This window comes from Drosophila mojavensis, unplaced genomic scaffold (assembly GCF_018153725.1).
Source record: "Drosophila mojavensis isolate 15081-1352.22 unplaced genomic scaffold, ASM1815372v1 contig_136, whole genome shotgun sequence".
Lineage (NCBI taxonomy): Eukaryota > Metazoa > Arthropoda > Insecta > Diptera > Drosophilidae > Drosophila > Drosophila mojavensis.
Window position 1 is genome coordinate 22,456,328 of NW_025318667.1, and position 21,191 is coordinate 22,477,518.

At 39.4% G+C, this 21,191-nt stretch overlaps 1 protein-coding gene across 4 annotated transcripts in view; it reads left to right on the forward strand.

Moving 5' to 3' along the window:
• Positions 1-21,191, forward strand: part of LOC6584477 (Kv channel-interacting protein 1) — a 115,177-nt gene that overhangs the window by 90,645 nt on the left and 3,341 nt on the right. For 3 of the 4 annotated variants that reach the window (XM_032732127.2, XM_015161550.3, XM_015161549.3), the window contains 3 exons: positions 3,960-4,033; positions 18,405-18,617; positions 19,363-19,585. In XM_032732127.2, the coding sequence (XP_032588018.1) occupies positions 3,960-4,033; positions 18,405-18,617; positions 19,363-19,473 (398 nt within the window). In that variant the 3' untranslated portion in view covers positions 19,474-19,585. Of the gene's footprint in view, positions 1-3,959; positions 4,034-18,404; positions 18,618-19,362; positions 20,772-21,191 lie in introns of all 4 variants that reach the window. The other variant, XM_032732128.2, reaches the window with a different exon arrangement.

The following is a 21,191-nucleotide window of genomic DNA, read 5'->3' on the forward strand; positions in this document are numbered from 1 at the left end:
GTCTATAAACACTTACACAAAGCTAGCTCATAGTTCGTATGCTTTTCAAGATAGTTAACTGTTATGCGTCTGTTATGCGGCTGTTATCCGACTGTTATGGCTATGGAGTCGGTTATACTTAGAAGACGGCTGTCTTAAATCTAGTATGAAATAGAAAAATAGCTTCCAGCCTCTCTCTCTCTCTCTCATCTCTTTAGCTTTATAATATCATTATCTTACGATATCATTAACAAGCCTAGAGGAATTCAATATCCGTGTTTGTGGTACATTTGCATTGCGTGGACTTTAAGCTCATTGAAAAAATAAATATTTAAAAAAATCTAGGAAAATAAAAACCCGTTAATTTCTCTACTTTCTACATAAACAAAACTTGCCCAGTTAGTTTAAAGAAAAACTAATTACAATTTGTTAGCCCGACTCAACTGCAACATGTGCTCAGTTACCCAGCAGATTTGAAAGTCTGTAAAAAGAAAAGGAAAACTATGAATCACGATGCCTGCCAGCTCCTAGAGCTATGCTCGCTTGCATGTCTACACCGACGGCTCCTAATAAATTCTACTTAAAATCCATGATTGTGTAGCTTCTTCTTCTTCTTCATCATTTTTTGTGCTGCTTTTGCTGCTGTCTGCAGTGAGACGACCAATGTCATGGCGCAATCCCCTCTGGTCACAAAAAAAAAAAAAAAAAAAAAAAAAAAAGAGAAAAAAAAAAAACGAAGCAAAGAAATATTGCTACACATGTTTCGCACTAAATTATTATAATAAACTTATTCGGCTTTCCCTTTGAGAGTGAGCGGGAAAGGGAGTGCGGGCAGCAGCACAGACAAGAAAAAACAAGTATGGAACATGGTAATGGCCTTGAGATGGCAGCGAAAGCTTAAGGCGTTGGTGAAGCAGGTGGAGGTGGGACGGTCGATAAGGGTGTGGGGCGTAGGACGTGGCTGATGGATGCTGAGGGGGTGGGACTAGCGGTAAGCTGACACAACAAGCATCGACAGCGCGACAGGCGGAAATGCTTGTAAAAAATAAACGAAAAGCGGGAGTGAACACGAGATATGCTGCGCCTTAGCTATCTGATGAAAAATAAATAATGAAATCATTTTTTATTTTGATAAGCCGCTTTGCCACTCCGCCAAACTCCGCCGGAGCCAACACGATGTGCCTAATACGAGGCGACAGTTCAGCCAAAAAAAAAAAAAAAAAACAACAAGAACAACAACAAAAAATTGAAAGAAGCAGCAGCAGCAGTCAAGAGAAGAAAAAAAAACAAAAAATTATCATCAAAGTTGGTGATTTATCACTTTTGCTCCCAGCTCCAGCTGCAGCTGCCCCACACACACACACACACACACACAGAGGCAACTGACTGTGGCTTGGTCCGTGCCGCTTCATGCGTTTCCCGTTGTTTTCCATGTGCTTTTCCTCAGCTCAGCGTGTTGCGAATTTTCAGCGCAAATTTCATAACAATTTTTACATGACACATTTGCAGTCATTTTGATTTGGCTAAAGGAAAAACGTTCTCGACAGCCACAAAAGCAGCAGCTGCTGTCGTTGCCTTTGAGCTTTGACCTTGATGTGCGGGGTGGGCGTAGTGGGCGTGCCAGTGCGTCATGCGTCATAAAAACACATTAAGTATCAAACGGCGACAATAAACTTTGACAAATACATTTTTTTTTTTTGGAGCAGCACTCGCTCTCGCCTCTCTCCAATCCCCAATCCCCAGTCACTAAATCCCTCTGTCTCCAGTCCACTTTTCGGACCAACATAAAGGCGCTAAAGCACATAGGGCAAGCGCACATCAATAAAATTGCTCTTTGCCACACATTCCGCCCAAAACGCTGGGCGTGGCAGCGTGGTAGCCATTTTATGAACTGCATTTCTCTGTGCTGTGACCACTCGAAAAGAGGTGTAAACATTGTGCGCCCATAAAGCGCACGATTCGCACTGGAGAGTTGCAGCTGCAGTGGAACCGGAACCGAAGCTGAAACTGAAACTGAAACTGGAACTGGAACTGGAACAACCACAAGGCATCATGCCATAATCATAAAAATACCCAGTACAAATGAGCGGCTGCTCGGCAATAATCTAAATGTAATGTGATGGCCAGATAAGGGCATTTGCACCAAATGCCCGCCGGTGGTTGCGCCTCGTCACGCCACGCCTCTCGCGCAGGCAGTAAAACTGAAGTCGGAGTGTGCCTCGAGCATTTAACTGTGCTGAACTGAGCTGAGCGTGGGAGACTGTTTGATACCCTATAGATAAGTGAAACTATTAGAATGTACACAACAACTTTTAGTGCCTGAATCTGAAGCTGGAATAGTGCAATTCATAGTTATATACAATATTTCTAGGTAAACTAACCCAAATGGAAACTACCTGGGAGCTAAGGTTAATGTAACAATTCAATTGTAATTGTATTTTGTCTTATTGTATTTGTATAGAAAAGTTATATAAGTATTATGCTACATCTACTTTCCTTATAGTGCACACTGTCAAGTGAAACACTTTATTGGTACAGATGAAACTGTTTGTACCAATCAGTCAATCAACCAAGCTCTCAGGCAATCAATCAGTCTTTCAGTCAGTCAGTCAGCGATCAATCAATGAGCCACTCAGTCAGTCACTCCAGTAGATCAGTCAATCAGGCAATCAGTTACTCAGTCAATCAGTGAGCCAGTCAGTAATCAGTCAGTCAGTCAGTAAGTCAATCAGTCAGTCAATCAATAAGATAATCAGCTATTCAGCCAATCAGTCAGTTAGTAAGTCAATCAGTTAGTCAGTCAATCAGTCAATCATTCAGATAATCAGTTATTCAGCACTCAGTATGTCACTCACTCGGTCAATCCGGCAATCTGTCAGTCCGTAAGCCAATCAATCAGTCAGTCAGTAAGCAAAACAATCATTCAGTCAATCAGTTAGTAAATCAGTCCATCAGTCAGTCAATCAGATAGTAATTCTCTCATCGAATCTGTCATTGACTCAATCAGGCAGCCAGCTAGTCATCCAATTAGCGTTACATAGCTTTCCCCCACGTCGAGCATACACTCTCTGCATACGCATCGCATGCAGGGTGCTTGACACACATGCAGCATAATTTGCTAAGCATTTGACAACTTATCTGCACACTCACACGCCCGCATACGCACACCCGCACACATAATTAGCTGAGAACAGTTTTTGTTTTTATTCTTTTTGGTATTTAGATAGCGTTGGGGCTGGGGCTTGTCTTAGAGAGTCGCAAGTCGCGTTTGGGGCCATGTTGACTTTTTCGAGAAGCAACAAAAACTTTGCGGCTGACAAAACGAAAGTTTTGTTGCAACATTTTGCCCACGCTCGTTGCTCGCTCACATTTATTTTGAGAGCGACACAAGTACCGGCCGTGTTCATTGAAGGACGACAACAGGGTCGGACAGGCCCCCATAAAAGTTTGCGACCCAACAATGACACGACAGCATTTCCATCTTGATGCTGGGCAACTCAAACTGAACTTAATGCACAACAGAAGACTTTGCTTTTTCACTTTAACTTTTCACTTTTTGCATTCCCATTCCCATTCACATTCCCATTTTCATTTTCATTTTCATTTCCATTTAACATCAACCACATCCACACAACACAACACAACATAGTTCTTTGCGCATAGTTTATCGATGACGTGGCATGTGGTAAAGTAATCGCTTGTCTATCGGACACGCCTATGTGGGAGTGCATAAGTGTATGTGTGTATGTGTGTTGCGTATCTGTATTTATGTATATGTAGAGTTGAGAGTTACTCTAAGCACATATATGTATTCAAAAGTTTTCTACTTAAAAGTCAAAGTCCTAAAGTCCTAGACATACACGTCTTGGCTTTTAACCGCTGTTCACTCACTTTTAACACAGTCTTTCGTTTCTTCTCTTCTTTTTCTCGTTCTGAAAAACAAAATTAAAATAAAAACTATATACAAACAACAACTACAGCGAATCCAACATTATACGCACATTATGTATTTAATACCCTGGATCAGGATCATAGCGGCATAGTCAGCTTTGAGGTAAGTCAAGCATTATAAGTATGTGATGAAATTATATTTATTTATTTATAATACATTCTTATTATGTAATATATCTGATATATAATTATATGTATATGATCTGAGTATCGCTCGATATCATGCCCAAAATCCAAGGAATCTTCTAGCCATAGAAATCCCTAAAGGCAACGATTCCACTTAGCTGAGCAACAGATTGGCAGACAGACCAATGCACTATGGGGAAAAATCCAAATTATCGGGTATTAATTAATAACTTAAAAACTAAGCCAGATTTTTTGATCCGGTTTTTGTATTATTAATATGTATACCATCAGAAATATATTTTAGAAAAATGGGCGTGTCACCGCCCACCCAAAAAAATTAATTAAAATTTTGTATTAAAATTTTTTTTTTTTTTTTAAGAATTTTGCTTGTTAATACTTTAAAATAATAATTTTAATTGAAAACAATCGAACTTTCATAAAATCGAAATTAGTTTTCTTCAGTTTCGAGTTCCAAATCAGCCAGAAATATTGATCCGCTAAAAAAATTCGGGTTCTTCAACTGATTTAATTGTGCCTTCAACTTTACATAATACAATACGTACAACTTCATTAGACAGCGACCTTTATGCTTTCAAACTCTTTTCTAAAGATTTGCCGAAGAAATAATCTGATCAGATGTATCCATTGCTCTATTACATCCAGCGAAATTATGGATTCTGCTATCCCTCCATTCGTGATGAAATTTGTCTGATTTATAGACCTGGTTGTGCAAATCAGACGCTTCTTTGCCAAAAATGCCTACAGGATGAATCTTCCTCGACTGAACAATTGTTTTATAAACATTTGCTGTCATAGGCAGTCATTCATAGTTGTCAGCTAGTTTTTGTTCCTGCTGCATTTCTTCCATTTGTAATTTATATTTTGGCAAAAAAAGCGGCTTTTGCTTTTTTAATATGATTAATAAGTTGAATCAATATTAGTCTTATTTAGTTTCACCTTAAGAAAAAATCACAATTACTGTTTCTTGGTTAGAGTTGTCATTGAGCCAAATATCACACAGGTCAGGTCGTAGTCACCTGCTAAAAATTGATTTGCAAAAGTGCACATTAAGACAAAGGCACTAAGATCCCAATTGATTACTCTATAACATGCAATTGGAATTACACTGGTGCGCCCTGGTGGCTGTTTTATATGTCTTTGCAAAGTTTAATTTTATTTACAAGAAATGAAATTTGACAACATTTGCTAATTATACAATAAATGATTAAAATAAGTTCAAACATCAATTGGTTTTTAAGCCAACGCATAGTAGAAGCCCTAAAAATTCATATCCTTTTTAAATTTCTCAAAAATAATGTCTGGTCATTGAATAACGATGATTTGAAAATCGGCTAACACAAATTGTAAGCTGAAGGCAAATGCTTTTCGAAGATAACAGCTGACTTTAACAGCTGTTAGGCTTAACAGTGGACTGTTATTCAACATTTTGGGTACAGTACCTTAAAGTTTGGAGTTTTATTAAGATGTTAACATAAAAAAATTATAAATTTTCATACTTCGCAAAAATGACTAAATACCCGAAAAACGGCAAAATTCCCCATAGTGCAATGGTCAGTCTGCAGTGAGAATGAGTAAGAATGACTAAAGCATAAAATGGAACGAATAATTTGGCAAAGCCCTAGAGAGTCCAGTCACTAGCCGAAAGGCCAAAACGAAGTTTGATAATTTCTTTTTCCCTTCACACACGACAACAATGACAGAAATCATTCGGAATGCAATCTCTTGTACCCATCCCTTCGCGCTCATTCAATGTGGCTTGCTCTCGACTTCACATTCAACTTCACTCAATACATTCCGAGCTTGTGTTAATTTGTGAGTGTCTCTCATGAAGACATACGAAAACTTGGTTTTTCCTATGCCCCAACTACAAGCTATGGGTAATCGTGGCAGGCATAGACTATATAAGTCATCGCTCTCTAATGCGACAATCACTGCAGTATAAAGTAATGTACATATACCATTCTGAGTATTCCCATCACGCACTGCTCTATAGGCGAAATCGACATTTTATTTTTTCACATAAACTGTAAATATTCCTGGAATGTTTTGCAGCTTTAAATATTAATTCTAAATTAGACATTAGTTATTTTCTTACCGGAAAATTAAAAAAAATGGATATATGTACTTTTATTGGATATTTTATTTTTATTTTAATTTATTTATTTATTTTTTTTTTTTTTTATTATTAAAGTAATTATTACTCTTTATTATTTCATTTTATTTATTGGTATAAGTAATAAAGCCATTCTAACTTTTTTGAGCCCCATAACATCACATAATATAATGCAATTTCATCTGTCACCAATTTGTATTTTTAATTATTATAATGAAAATTAAGTCATAAATTTTAGTTTATTATAATATTATATTATTATAATTAAAATTGAAAATAAGACTTATGATTTGATTTTTATATACAAATTTATTCGTAATTATTATTTTTGCAAGGTTTCATATACAGAAATTTTAATAATTCAAAATATTTATTTTTAAGCAACTCAAAAAATTATTCTTATTTTTTATTTATTTTTCTATAAAAACTATAATCGTAACGGTCAGTGATTCTAATTAATTCTTCCCTTCTAAAAACACGCAGAGCCAGCATAAATAGTTGTAGTTCTTACAGCAGAGCTCGGCATGGATCAATCATAAATCAATATCAACCTTGTCCGACTGCAAATCAATGAGACAGATATATGTAGCTCTGTCAACTGAGTGCTCGACACGCTTGCTACATGTTTCCGCTTGTCTTAACACGTTTCCTTGTTTTACGCGCGTCGTGATAAAACTTGAAGTGCCAAACAGTTGATTGGCCTGATAATGCACATCATTGTGGTGGCTGCAGCTAGTAAAGAGCAGCACACAAAAATCAAAGATTCCTGCGCTATTTTGTGGTTACATAAAACTGGGGAGGAAAAGAGGAAATGCTGAAGATATTGCGCTAAGATGTTGCCATAAGCTGAGAGCTGTTTGAGTGCAGCTCTTAAAGACAACAAAGTTGTTAAAGAGTTGCCGCTCGTTAAATGGGGGCGGGGCGAGGCTGGGCGGAACGTTGGCATTTGAGATGATCTGTGGTAATTCTAGGCACTGCAAGCCGAAGACAAATCGAGCTGCGGAACTTAAAGAGTTGTGCCAGAGGCTCATTTTTGTCGCAAATGGAACACTCGGAACATTTTAATGCGCCTAAGCACTTGGCAAATAATTCAATTTTAATATACTAAATTATGGAGTCCTGGCCCTGCCTGGCCGGAAAATGGAGCAGAGCTGAGGCAACTTTTTGCTGCTGTTTCGTTGTGGGAGAAGGTGGATGGGTGGGCGTGTCTCAGTGGTCAGCCAAGTGAGACAAGGCAGTAGAAGGCAAAGCATCCATATCCCCCAGCTGCCCCTCTTAAGAGCAACAAAATGCGCTTAAGTACAATGAAATTACTTTAGACATTTTAAGCATAAAATATGGCTGACAGTTGAGCTGAAACTCCACGACACAGTCGAGTGGCATCATAAGCGACTTGCTCTACATTGGCCTGAGGCTCTCTCTCTCTCTCTCTCTCGCCATCTCTCTCTCTCTCTCTTTCTCTCTCTGTGTGTGGGGGGTGGTTGAGTGGTTGGCGCCAAATGATGCTGCAAAATGCTTCGCAAAGAAACGAAAACAACAACAACAAGAGCAGCAAGCACAGCCACAGTCTTGGCCAAGCAGCGTGTAGTTAGAGCAGCTCATTTAGCTGCGGTTTCCACAGCACGACAACAACTAGAATGAACCGGACGACTCCCCGGTTAAGTGTCAGCGCTCTATTAAGTGCTGCCATCCAGCCTCAAGCTGTGCCACGCTAACTCCTAGTTAAACGTTAAACGTGTTGCTATACTATTATCTACGATGTATATTTCACAACTTTATTTCCACTTTTCGCCCCCCCCCACTCACAAACACACACACACACACACACATGCCCTTGCTGGGCAGAGGCTTTAATGTGCAGCTCAAGTTTTTGTCAAGTTTATGCGCGTCATTAATGACTCGCAAGTTTGGCAGGCAAAAAGTTTGAGATTTGCATAGAAAGCACTTGGATTTGGAATGAATCACGATAGTCTCTCTCCCTCTCTCTCTCTCACTCCCTTTCTCTCTTCTTTTTCTCTCTTTAAATTTTCTTTATTTAATTTTAAGACTAATACTAAGACTAGCTGTCAGATATACGTTTAATATAGTCAAATATATTTAAGACAAGTAAGAAAGCTCTAGTCGAGACTGCTCGACTACGATATCCCCTGAACCCTTCGAACCACTGATATTTCAATAAATTTTTACACATCCACACACACGCACACTCACAGGCATACGCACGCACGCATAAACACGCATTGACTGGGAACTTAATTGTTTAATAACTCTTCTTGTTAGTGGATTATCTTTATGACTATGATTATAACATAGATATGCCAGCATTTGCCACAGCATAAGTCTCTAGTATTTGAAATACGCCTTTTAAAAATATGAGGATGATGGAGTTTATACAAGTGTGGGGGGTAAATTTTAACAAAATTCGAAATTTTATATAATACATATAAATCTACATTTATAATTTGGAGGCTCTAACAGATATAAATTTATTACTGATTTTCGATAATGTATTTAACCGATAACCAAATAACGGGACAAGTTATCGATTTCTGATCAGGTTGACGAGCTGAGTTGAATAAGCTATGTCCATCTTTCTTTCCGCAAAAGCTACTATATTGTCGCATTCCCGCGAAATGATCGTATGTCCAAAGATGTAATTTTACGAGGAGAAGTTTTTTTTTTTTGCGGGAATGGGACGATATATAAGTACTAAAGCGAACATACTATACTAATTTTATGCGAACAGACAAAAGTGAGCACGAACAGTTCAGACAGAGGACACTGGCTCGATCGAGTCGATTATTTTTCTTTTGGAGTATTCTCCACACAATATATGTACATATATAGATTATAAAGCTCTGATGAATGTAGTCTAAGCTTAATTCAATATAATTCCAGTTGAAGTTTATTAAGGCTAAAGAATGTTAGACATACCAATAAATCATTTTAATTTTAATGATGTATAAATTTACTATAGTTGGAATCAGCCCGAGGAGGAGATACCATAAACAACGCCCATTTCGGAGTAGTGGGAGTTTGCCAAGGCACAATGTGTGAATTGCTTTGTGTATTCATCAAAGTCCCTTCTCTATAATCAAAGTAGGCTACACATCCTTGAAACATTTACTACTTAGAACAGACTTGTAATTCCCAAGTTGTTATAGCTTTCACAGAGTGTAGAGTGCTTCGAGAACGAAGCAGTTGTCGGAGTTGAAGTTGCTCACAGAGCGACTTCTTCTTAATGAATTTTGAACAAATAATAAATACATCCACATTTCCAGTAGGGCATAGATTTTTGGTTATTTCATCTTTAGTCGGAGTTTTGGTAAGTAAACCGATAAAGGTGAAATAACCATTAAAATCAATTCATAAGAAATTAGTGAGAGTGCTCTAGGCGAGACTGTTCGACTAGCAGATACTCTGTAGCGTGCTGTGAGCTGCTGTGCCACTCATTCTCAGGCTGTTTAATGGCGTTGATTTCCTGGTTATTTCATCTTTAGTCGGAGTTTTGGTAAGTAAACCGATAAAGGTGAAATAACCACTAAAATCAATACATATTAAACTAGTGAGAGGAGCGAGTGCTCCAGGCTAGACTGCTCGACTAGCAGATACTCTGCAGCGTGCAGTAAGCTGCTGTGCCACTGCAGTGTGAATGCATGTGCATGTAAATGCATACACACGCACGCGCATAAGCACGCACTCTGCCAACTGCGCAATTGACGCAAAACCGAATGCCGCTACCCACAATGGGGTATATATGTCAATATGTGAGAGTTTATTTATTTAATACATTTTCCAGCTATATGTGGGGCGTTGCGTAGCGAGCTCCCGGTGTCGCTTAATTCATTCACAAGCGCTTTCTGGTTCAATAGTCTTCGACTAAGTATGGGGTTTCTCTGCTCCTGTGTCAAAACCTCAAATTCTGGTCGCAATTCTTGTTCATCGAAAGCACAACACAACCCTGATGCGAACGACATAGCTAGCCGTCTCGCTCTCACCCAGTGACACCCGGGACCACGTTCAGCAACAGCTCTAGTTGTCCCTCTCTTAGTAACAATACTTCATTTAATTGTTACTACAATCCTAATGAATCGATTAATACGAACTGCCGGTGTTTCTCAACACTATTGCATCAAGAAATCCCACAGTAACTTCAACAACAGTGAAACATCGCACTGATACGACATATATATACAGACTACAGTGAGCACTGGCCATGAGTGCACTATGTCAGTCAGCTGCTCTTCGTAGCAGAGTATCTGCTAGTCGAGCAGTCTCTACTAGAGCACTCGCTCTCACTAGTTTAATATGTATTGATTTTAGTGGTTATTTCACCTTTATCGGTTTACTTACCAAAACTCCGACTAAAGATGAAATAACCAAAAATCTATGCCCTACTGGAAATGTGGATGTATTTATTATTTGTTCAAAATTCATTAAGAAGAAGTCGCTCTGTGAGCAACTTCAACTCCGACAACTGCTTCGTTCTCGATGCCTTGACACTCTGTGAAAGCTATAACAACTTGGGAATTACAAGTCTGTTCTAAGTAGTAAATGTTTCAAAGATGTGTAGCCTACTTTGATTATGGAGAAGGGACTTTGATGAATACACAAAACTATTCACACTTTGGATAGAATTTTCTACAGAAATTGAAAACAAATCTATTTTGAAAAGGAGCAATGATTGTGCCTTGTGCGCTGTTTATGGTATCCCCTCGTGGGACTTATCCCAACTGTAAATAATTAAAATTAAACTGATTCATTAAAACGTCTAACACTCTATAGCCTTAATGCACTTCAACTGGAATTAGGTTGAATTGAGCTTAGACTACAATCATCAGAGCTGTCCTACATATATTATATATATATTCTCCAACAAGAAAATTAGTCGACTCGATCGAGCCAGTGTCTTCTGTCTGAACTGTTCGCTTTAGTTTCGGAAAAATAGGAATTTCATTTTAAGCGTATGTATACTTCATACACTAGCAAAATTAAAGCAAGTAAGAAAATTACAACAATTACAACAAAAACCGCAAATATATAATATACATAAAAATTTACACTTAAAGTTTGGAGACTGTAGCTTCAATGGTGTAGAAAATTTAATTAAACAACTAGTTTTCGATATGGGTTTTAATCGATAACAAAACATCGAGAGCAGCTATCGATCTTGGGAGAAAAACTCGATATGCGCGTGATATTCATGGACCTAGGAAAAGTTTCTAGCTCTCATATCTTCTGAAATCGACGCGTTCATACATACGGACGGACGGACAGTCTTACGGACGCATTTCCTATTTTCAATGGGTTCAGGGTATAATAAATAAATGAATAAATCAACCATTAAATAAATAAATAAATAATTCTATAAATAACTAATAGAAATAAATAAATAAATTTTCATTGGTTGATTGTATGCATATTTATATGTTGCAAGCCGGTGCTAGCGACTGTAGAATACACATTCACCGTATAAATGTTTATAGCTTCAAAGCTTTTGAAGATACGGTTCGCCACACCCCCAATACGTGTCTAATTTAATTTTACATGAATTTAATGAAAAAAGTTGAGTTTAATTAAATTAAATTCTGGGTATTTGGCTATAAAAACGAAGAAAATTCAGCTTTTGCGCGCTCTTTCGCGATGCCCCAATGGGCGTAAATATATCCACTGATATTTTGCATCTTCCCTTGTCAATGCGAGTACATTAAGAATATTTCAAGTCTCTGGTGGCGCATTTGAAAATTTTTACATTATATAAGAAGAAGTCTCCCACGAGAATTTATTCCAGATTTGAAGTCTTTAGCTTCGATACCGACGAAATGGTTTTCATTCAAGCGGACGGACAGGCAGACGGATGGATGAATAAACGGACAGTAGAACGAACATTACACAAAAGCAAAATTTCCTTTCACTTGGTGAAGAAGTATGGATGTATTTAAAGAAAGAACTGGCTGCAGCTGTTCGTCAATGGACATCGCCTAATACGCTCCCAATTGGCACTTGATTTAGTCAACAACCACATAGAAATTCCCACTAAATACCAATTTAATTTGAAGACTTTCATCACTTTCTCTATCAAGTTGAAGCAACGCCAGTAGCACGCATAGTAGATCTAAATAGAATAATACTTAAATGTAATTGAAATTTCCAATTTGTGCAGTATGCAGCAGGCAGAAAGCCGAAAAACAGGCGTTGTCAGTTGCATTTCCATTGCCATTTCCCATTTTCCCATTTTCCCATTTCGCATTTCGCATTTGGCATTTGGCATTTTCATTTTCGTATTCATTTTGTTTCATTTGGCATTGCCTACTTTTGGGCGCTGGCGTTTTAGGTATTTCGCTGGCGGGCCAAAGTGAGCGAGCGAAACAAAAGCCAAAAAATCAAGTGAAATGTCTCAAAATTGAAATAAAATGCAGCCCAAGTGGGCGACTGGCGTGGCGCAGTGGTGTGGGTGTTGTGGGTGGTGCACATGATGCAGTCACCCATCTCAATCTGCTGTCGCGTGCGGTATTCATGTAGCTGTCGCAGTTGCTGCTGCTGTTGCTGCTGTTGCTGCTGTTGCTGCTGCTGTTGCTGCTGTTGCTGCTGCTGTTGCTGCTGTTGCTGCTGCTGTCATTGTCAACATTTCTATTGCAGTCGAGCGAACAAAGCGAGGCGAAGAAGTGCAAAACGGAAATCAAATAAATATGCGCATGCAAAAGCGTGGCAAATGGCGCTGTGGGCGTGGCAGGCAACACTTCGCATGCAAATTGCAAATAATTTTTGCAGTTCTGTTCGCCTCCTGCTGCTACATGAACTTCGCTGGCCAAACGGCCACGCCTATTGGTTATGCTAAATATTATATATAGAGATATAGATATAGAGAGAAAGAGAGAGGGTGAGGAAGAGGGAGAGGGAGAGTGCTAGAGAGAGTTGGGCAGCACTGTTTGGGGCCACTGCCAGAGCCCAGCACAATGGCAGCACGTGTTCGCTGGCGACGCCATTGAAACGATGAATTATGGCGATTTTAACGCCAACTCGCCGGGGGTGGCCAAGCCAAGACACAAGTGCGATATAAACCAAAGACAGGCCAAACAAAAGGCAGCCAACTGCTGCAGTTAAAAACCGAGAAAGACACACACACACGCACACACACTAGCTAGCTAGCTACTGAGAGACAGGCGCTTATCTGACTGCGAAGCGAGGCCCGCCAGAAGCTTCGCCTTCGCCTTTGCCTTTTTGCCAGCTCGCCCAGTTTCGTTTTGTGAATAATGACCTAAAATTGTAATGACTACAAGGCACGTTCGCCATATAAACCATGTGCACACACACACACACACACACAGAGAGAGAGACATGCACATGCACATATGTTTACATATGGGGCCACATCGTCCCCAGCTCTCGCTCCCCATACCCGGCGAGTGTGCCGAATGACGGCTGACTAAGTAGACTTCCGCTTTTCAATTAAGCTCACATATTGTTGCAAGGTGTTTTATACACGATTTGCACGACATTTCCTTTTATTAAATTGCCAACGTTGTGCAACAACAACAACAACAACAACTCCAGTAACAAGAGCATTAACAACATCAATTTGAGTGCAAAACATCGACTAGCAAATGTAAAACGATTTGTTCGTGATTTATGAGGATAACGAGAAAACCTCAACTCAAATTAACACACACACATATACGAATATATGTAACACACATATACATGTAGCTAGATACGTGTACAGATAACAATGGCCTTATTGAAATGCAAGCTAAATAATGTAATTACATTAGTCAGAGTTGGATTTGACAATAAAAGCGAAAGAAATTCAGTTGAACAAGGCAAAGTATGCACAAATATTATATATGTATATGTAAATGCATATATGTATGTATGTACATAGTATTGATTAGTATAGAATAGTCTACATCATTTGCTAATTTTATGTCAAATATATATAAAGCGAAAATTATCTGCGCACCTATTATAAATAAAAGGTACAAAGTTATATTGTACAATTTTTTTTTTTAAATTTGCTTCTTAATTTTTTTTTTTCAAAGCTTATAGAAGTTTAAATTAATGTATTTCGACATTGCATTGCATTGTTAACAAAATATATAAACAATTTTGCTCAGCCACAAATACCAAAGACAAGAGATATGGCTTAATGTAGATATATACAAATAAAAATATACATTTTTTAGCAAATTATATTACCGGTCTTTTTCAATTAAATTCTCTTTTTTTTTTAATATTACTTATAATTTTTTTCTGGTTATCAATTTTTATTTTATTTATATTTTATTTATTATATTTTCATTTCATATACAGATAATATACAAAATATTATAGAAAGATCATGAAAATTATATATATATTTTAAAATAATATTTTTAAAAAATGTTCTATTCTTGGTATTTTTTAATTACCTCTATGAATAAATTTTATATATGATTTTTTTTTTAATTTTTGATTATTTTCTTATTAATTCCTTTTTTATCATTTATTATTATTATTATTATTTTTTTTAAAGATATTTTTCAAATATTTTCTTTTATATATAATATTAAAAACTATAATTGTTTTCATCTTTTTATAATATTTGTTATATTATTATTATATCTTATTTTTATAGTATATAATGTATTTTTATAATGTATACATATATATGTAACAGATATGAATTTATTACTGATTTTCGATAAAGTTTTTAATCAATAACAAAATAACGGGACAAGCTATCGATTTTTAATCAGGTTGACGAGCTGAGTTGATTTAGCTGTGTCCATTCGTCTGTCCGTAAAAACTGCTACTAATATAGTAAATGTATAAATCATAAACTAAAGCGAACATACTATACTAGCTATATGCGAAAAAACAAAAGCGAGAAAACACCACAGAAGACACTGGCTCGATCGAGTCGATTGTTTCTCTTGTTGGAGAATATATATATATAATATATGTAGGACAGCTCTGATGATTGTAGTCTAAGCTTAATTCAATCTAATTCCAGTTGAAGTGCATTAAGGCTATAGAGTGTTAGACGTTTTAATGAATCAGTTTAATTTTAATTATTTATAGTTGGGATAAGTCCCACGAGGGGATACCATAAACAGCGCACAAGGCACAATCATTGCTCCTTTTAAAAATATATTTGTTTTCAATTTCTGTAGAAAAAGCTATCCAAAGTGTGAATAGTTTTGTGTAGTCATCAAAGTCCCTTCTCTATAATCAAAGTAGGCTACACAAACTTGAAACATTTACTACTTAGAACAGACTTGTAATTCCCAAGTTGTTATAGCTTTCACAGAGTGTCAAGGCATCGAGAACGAAGCAGTTGTCGGAGTTGAAGTTGCTCACAGAGCGACTTCTTCTTAATGAATTTTGAACAAATAATAAATACATCCACATTTCCAGTAGGGCATAGATTTTTGGTTATTTCATCTTTAGTCGGAGTTCTGGTAAGTAAACCGATAAAGGTGAAATAACCATTAAAATCAATACATAAGAAACTAGTGAGAGTGCTCTAGGCGAGACTGTTCGACTAGCAGATACTCTGTAGCGTGCAGTGAGCTGCTGTGCCACTCGTTCTCAGGCTGTTTAATGGCGTTGATTTTCTGGTTATTTCATCTTTAGTCGGAGTTTTGGTAAGTAAACCGATAAAGGTGAAATAACCACTAAAATCAATACATATTAAACTAGTGAGAGCGAGTGCTCTAGTAGAGACTGCTCGACTAGCAGATACTCTGCTACAAAGGGGACAGCTGACTGACATAGTGCACTCATGGCCAGTGCTCACTGTAGTCTGTATATATATGTCGTATCAGTGCGATGTTTCACTGTTGTTGAAGTTACTGTGGGATTTCTTGATGCAATAGTGTTGAGAAACACCGGCAGTTCGTATTAATCGATTCATTAGGATTGTACTAACAATTAAATGAAGTATTGTTACTAAGAGAGGGACAACTAGAGCTGTTGCTGAACGTGGTCCCGGGTGTCGCTGGGTGAGAGCGAGACGGCTCGCTATGTCGTTCGCATCAGGGTTGTTGTGCTTTCGATGAACAAGAATTGCGACCAGAATTTGAGGTTTTGACACAGGAGCAGAGAAACCTGACTTAGTCACAGACTATTGAACCAGAAAGCGCTTGTGAATGAATTAAGCGACACCGGGAGCTCGCTACGCAACGCCCCACATATAGCTGAAAAATGTATTAAATAAATAAGCTCTCACATATTGACATATATACCCCATTATGGGTAGCCGCATTCGCTGCTGCGTCAATTGCGCAGTTGGCAGAGTGCGTGCTTATGCGTGCGTGTGTATGCATTTACATGCACATGCATTCACACTGCAGTCGCACAGCAGCTTACTGCACGCTGCAGAGTATCTGCTAGTCGAGCAGTCTCTACTAGAGCACTCGCTCTCACTAGTTTAATATGTATTGATTTTAGTGGTTATTTCACCTTTATCGGTTTACTTACCAAAACTCCGACTAAAGATGAAATAACCAGAAAATCAACGCCATTAAACAGCCTGAGAATGAGTGGCTAGTCGAGCAGTCTCGCCTAGAGCACTCTTACTAGTTTATTATTTATTGATTTTAATGGTTATTTCACCTTTATCGGCTTACTTACCAGAACTCCGACTAAAGATGAAATAACCAAAAATCTATGCCCTACTGGAAATGTGGATGTATTTATTATTTGTTCAAAATTCATTAAGAAGAAGTCGCTCTGTGAGCAACTTCAACTGCGACAACTGCTTCGTTCTCGATGCCTTGACACTCTGTGAAAGCTATAACAACTTGGGAATTACAAGTCTGTTCTAAGTAGTAAGTGTTTCAAGTTTGTGTAGCCTACTTTGATGATAGTGAAGGGACTTTGATGAATACATAAAACAATTCACACATTGGATAACTTTTTTTGCAGAAATTGGAAACAAACCTATTTTAAAGAGGAGCAATGATTGTGCCTTGGCAAATATACATATCTTTGTTTTATCTTTAGGAGTGAGAATTGGAAACTAATGTAAATTGTAGTCCCAGTGCTCCGAAATGTGCGCTGTTTATATTTACACTAAAGGTACATAAATACTAAAATACAACTATGGCACCTATAAACTGGTTAAAACAGTGTGACTTAGCAAAAATATTTGCAAATTTACTAAATCTATGCATATAAAAAATAGCTAGCTGGCAATAGTGTATCTGGTGGAAGGGTACTTCCCAATCTGCTTTCACTTGTCCTCATGACTTTACTCATTTAGGGATGCAGCTTAAAGAACGAAATCCAAAGGGTTTTATACGCGTGCCATTGACTGCACGCATTTGTCAGCGTCTCTGGCTGCAACGCCCGCAAGTAGGCAACGATTTTTCTCTTCGTTTTCTCTTTTTCTGTAGGTTTGCTCTGTCACGTTTCCTGCACATTGATAAATTAGCCAAGCGAACTCTGCACTTGTCCAAATGGGGCTTAATGGGCCGCTGCAAATGTTTCGCAAATACAAATAACCAAACACGTTTCGCAGTGGCGACGAGAAGGCTGCGACAAAGAGATACCCTGTAGCTGCAAGTTGATCGAATTGCCTTTGAATGTAACAGGTTACCAGCAAGAGTGGATCTGATAGTCCTTTTCTGAGAGATCTAGGCATCAAATTCTATGCAAATACTATTAAATCGATTGTGTCTGATCCCATGTGACCCTTGATGCGGCTATGCTTACACCTACGTAGTTCGAGGGTATAGGAACACACAAAACCTGCTCTCAGCTGTATTCTAGTTGCGAGCTGTTCAACTTGAATGCGCCTCCCTCCGTCCCTCCGTCCCTCTCACTCTCGCTCTCCCTCTTCCTCTCAGACTGCTGTAGCTGTAGAACTTTTTCCACTTGCCAGTTCTTATCTGGTCACATTTGTCATACGAATCACTGAAATAAATGTCTACTTCAGGAGCAGCTTACGTTTCGGCTAGTCCGTGTGGTCTCCAGCTGCAGCTATCTGTGGACAGCTGTGGTCAGGCACTTGAGTCTTAAGTCGTGTGCCGGCCGCATCTTATGGGCAATTCTTTATAAACAGATTTTCAATTTCTCTTTGTCGTTGCCCGGAGAGTCTTGACTGTCCCGTATCTGTCTTCACATCCGTATCTATATCTGTATCTGTATCTGAATATGTAATGCATAATGCGTAATGCGTAATGCGTAATGTGTATTTATGTTGGCATATTTTTCATTTCATTTACAACAGGACTTCGTTCAAGGACTTTCGATACTGTCGCGCGGCTCCGTCGAGGAGAAGCTGCGCTGGACATTCTCGCTGTACGACATCAATGGCGACGGCTTCATTACGAGGGAGGAAATGACTGACATTGTGACTGCCATATACGAGCTAATGGGCCGACTGCCGGACGAGTGTCCCGAGGAGGAGAAGATCAAGGGCAAGGTGGAGCAAATCTTTCAGGTGAGTGAGCCGTAGCCATTCCTACGAGTACGAGTACCAGTACGAGTACGACTACGAGTACCGTCTCCGTCTCCAGTTCAAGTTCCATTTCCTGTTCCTTTCCTTCGACATCGACAGATGCTCACATTACTTATGTTAATTATGCAATTTCAATTTGCGCTCGCCTCAAACTGTCGGCTTATTTACTCTGCATTATGCAAATCAAATTATGTATTTCTTTGTTGGCCATTTCGCCAGCTGGACAGCTGGACCCATTCAATGGGCACACTCATCAGGCTGTCTAACCCAAAGATCTCTCTCTCTCTCTCTCTCTCTCTCTCTTTCTCTCTATCTCCCTGTGTTGCTATCTCTCTATCTGTCTATTCGCTTTGCTTGCCAGTCACGCATTGTCATTAGCGGCTGAGGTCCTGTTGAATGCCTCTATCCAGCTTGCCCTCTATCCAGCTGCTGCAGATGGCAACGGAAGCGGCAAATGGGGCTAAACACAGTTAGCCGCATACATGACCAGATATTTATCATTATTATGCGCAGCCTTAAAGCACACTGGCCCATATTAAATTTAAGCTTAGCCACTCAGGCCAGTTAAGACTGTTAAGCTCTGGAAATTGACAAAAGTTTAGTTAATTTTGTTGTGCCTTTGAACCCAACACACATTCCATAATATTAGCATCTATTCAGAGATTTCAAAGTCTAGTCTGCTCCATTTTAATGTGTATTCAACACGCAATTTCACTTTCGCACACAGAAAATGGACATTAATCGGGATGGCGTTGTGACGCTCGAGGAGTTTTTGGAGGCGTGCCGCAATGATGATGCCATATCCAGATCGATGTCTGTCTTTGATACAGCATTCTGACCATATCCGACTGACAAGGGCGATGAGTATACGGTGCGGCGACTGCGACGTAGCCGGAGTCAACAGCAAAAAGAAAAGCAGCACAACAAACAGCAAATGGAAACTGAGAAACGTAAGTCAAACTACAAGATGAAACAACAACAACAACAACAACAAATGCAACAAATACATAGCACAAGACACCAGGCGGCTGCCAAGTGCTGTCATGTCATTGACATCGATGGCGCCAGCACAACAACAACAACAACAACAGCAACAACAAGAACAACAACCAACTGCACTAGCAACCACAACCACAACAACTACAAAACTAATCACAGGCCTCGAACACTGAAAAACCGCGTCATCGACGACTACGATGAGCAGGAGGAGGAGGTGGAGGAGCAGGAGGAGGAGCAGGAGGAGGATGAGTATGAAGATAACAACGACAGCGACAGCGACGATGACGACGACGACGACGACGATGTTGATGATGAGCATGAGGATGAAGACGATTACGATGAGGATGATTATGAAGCTGGCAAACAGCCGCTGATGGGCATCGCTCGACGCAATCAAGCCATTTGCCGGCACTGCCAACGACCCCAAACGGAGCTGCATTCGCGGCAATTGCCAACGCTGCGCCTGCGCCAATCCCATTCAAAGTCGCGACAGCGCAAGCGCAGCAAGAGTCGGCAGCGTCATCATCAGCATCCACATCCACATCAGCATCCCCATCAGCATCCCCATCCACATGCAGCAGTGGATGCGCGTGGATCTAGGCCGCGCTGGCCGGAGCTGAGCATGGCCAATGAGCTGGCCATACGATTTCGCTGTCCGCAGGTGGGGCCGCAGGTGGGTCGCGATCTGCACACGCCACAGCCAATGCACTTCCATCATCCCCAGCAGCTGGGCCAGGGCCCTGGCCAGCACCAGCAGCAGCAGCAGCAGCAGCAGCAGCAGCCACCGCCCAAGCCGGCCAAAAGTAAAAGCAAGCACAAGCAGCGTAAGCAAACAGCGCAGCAGCCGGCTGCAGCGCCCAAAGCAGCTGTGGCAGCAACAACGCCAGCACCGCCTGCGCCGCCTGCACCGCTTGCACCACCTGCCCCGCCGTTGCCGCCGCCCAATGGCCTGGTGGTGCAGCCAGTGGATAGCAACGGGCTGGCCGGGCACGGCAACACGGAGCTGCCCCAAACACCAGACTCGCCCTCGCTGGTAAAGGTCAGCACCTGGTATACGGTGGCCAAGCAGGGCGTCTCCTGCTAATAGGCATTTACATATTTGCAGTTGTTAACTTCAAGCCAAACGCTCGCTGAGCAGTGAGTACCTTTGATATCCGAGACTTGGGCTATCCAGATATATGCATGCAACTTGGCATTCAAATAGCAACAAAAACTTCCCTCTTTATATGGAAATTACCAAGTGTGAAGAGAGAGTGTTTTTTTTTTTTTAAATTTTTTTTTCTAGGTTGATAATGCAACTGAAAGTGTTTAAATTGATAAGATTTACATGCAATGTACTTACTTATACATTTGATGTGGTTATATATACATATTTATCTATATATATATTTAGACATATTGTATGATGTTTTTTTTTTTTCCCCCTCTACTTAGACTTAAAAACATAGTAGAACAGATTAGCATCTGGCATGAAAACATAAATCATGAGAGAAAATCCCCAAAGCTATGTGTATGTTAAATTGATGTTAAAACAAATTGTAAATTGTGTTATAGTTA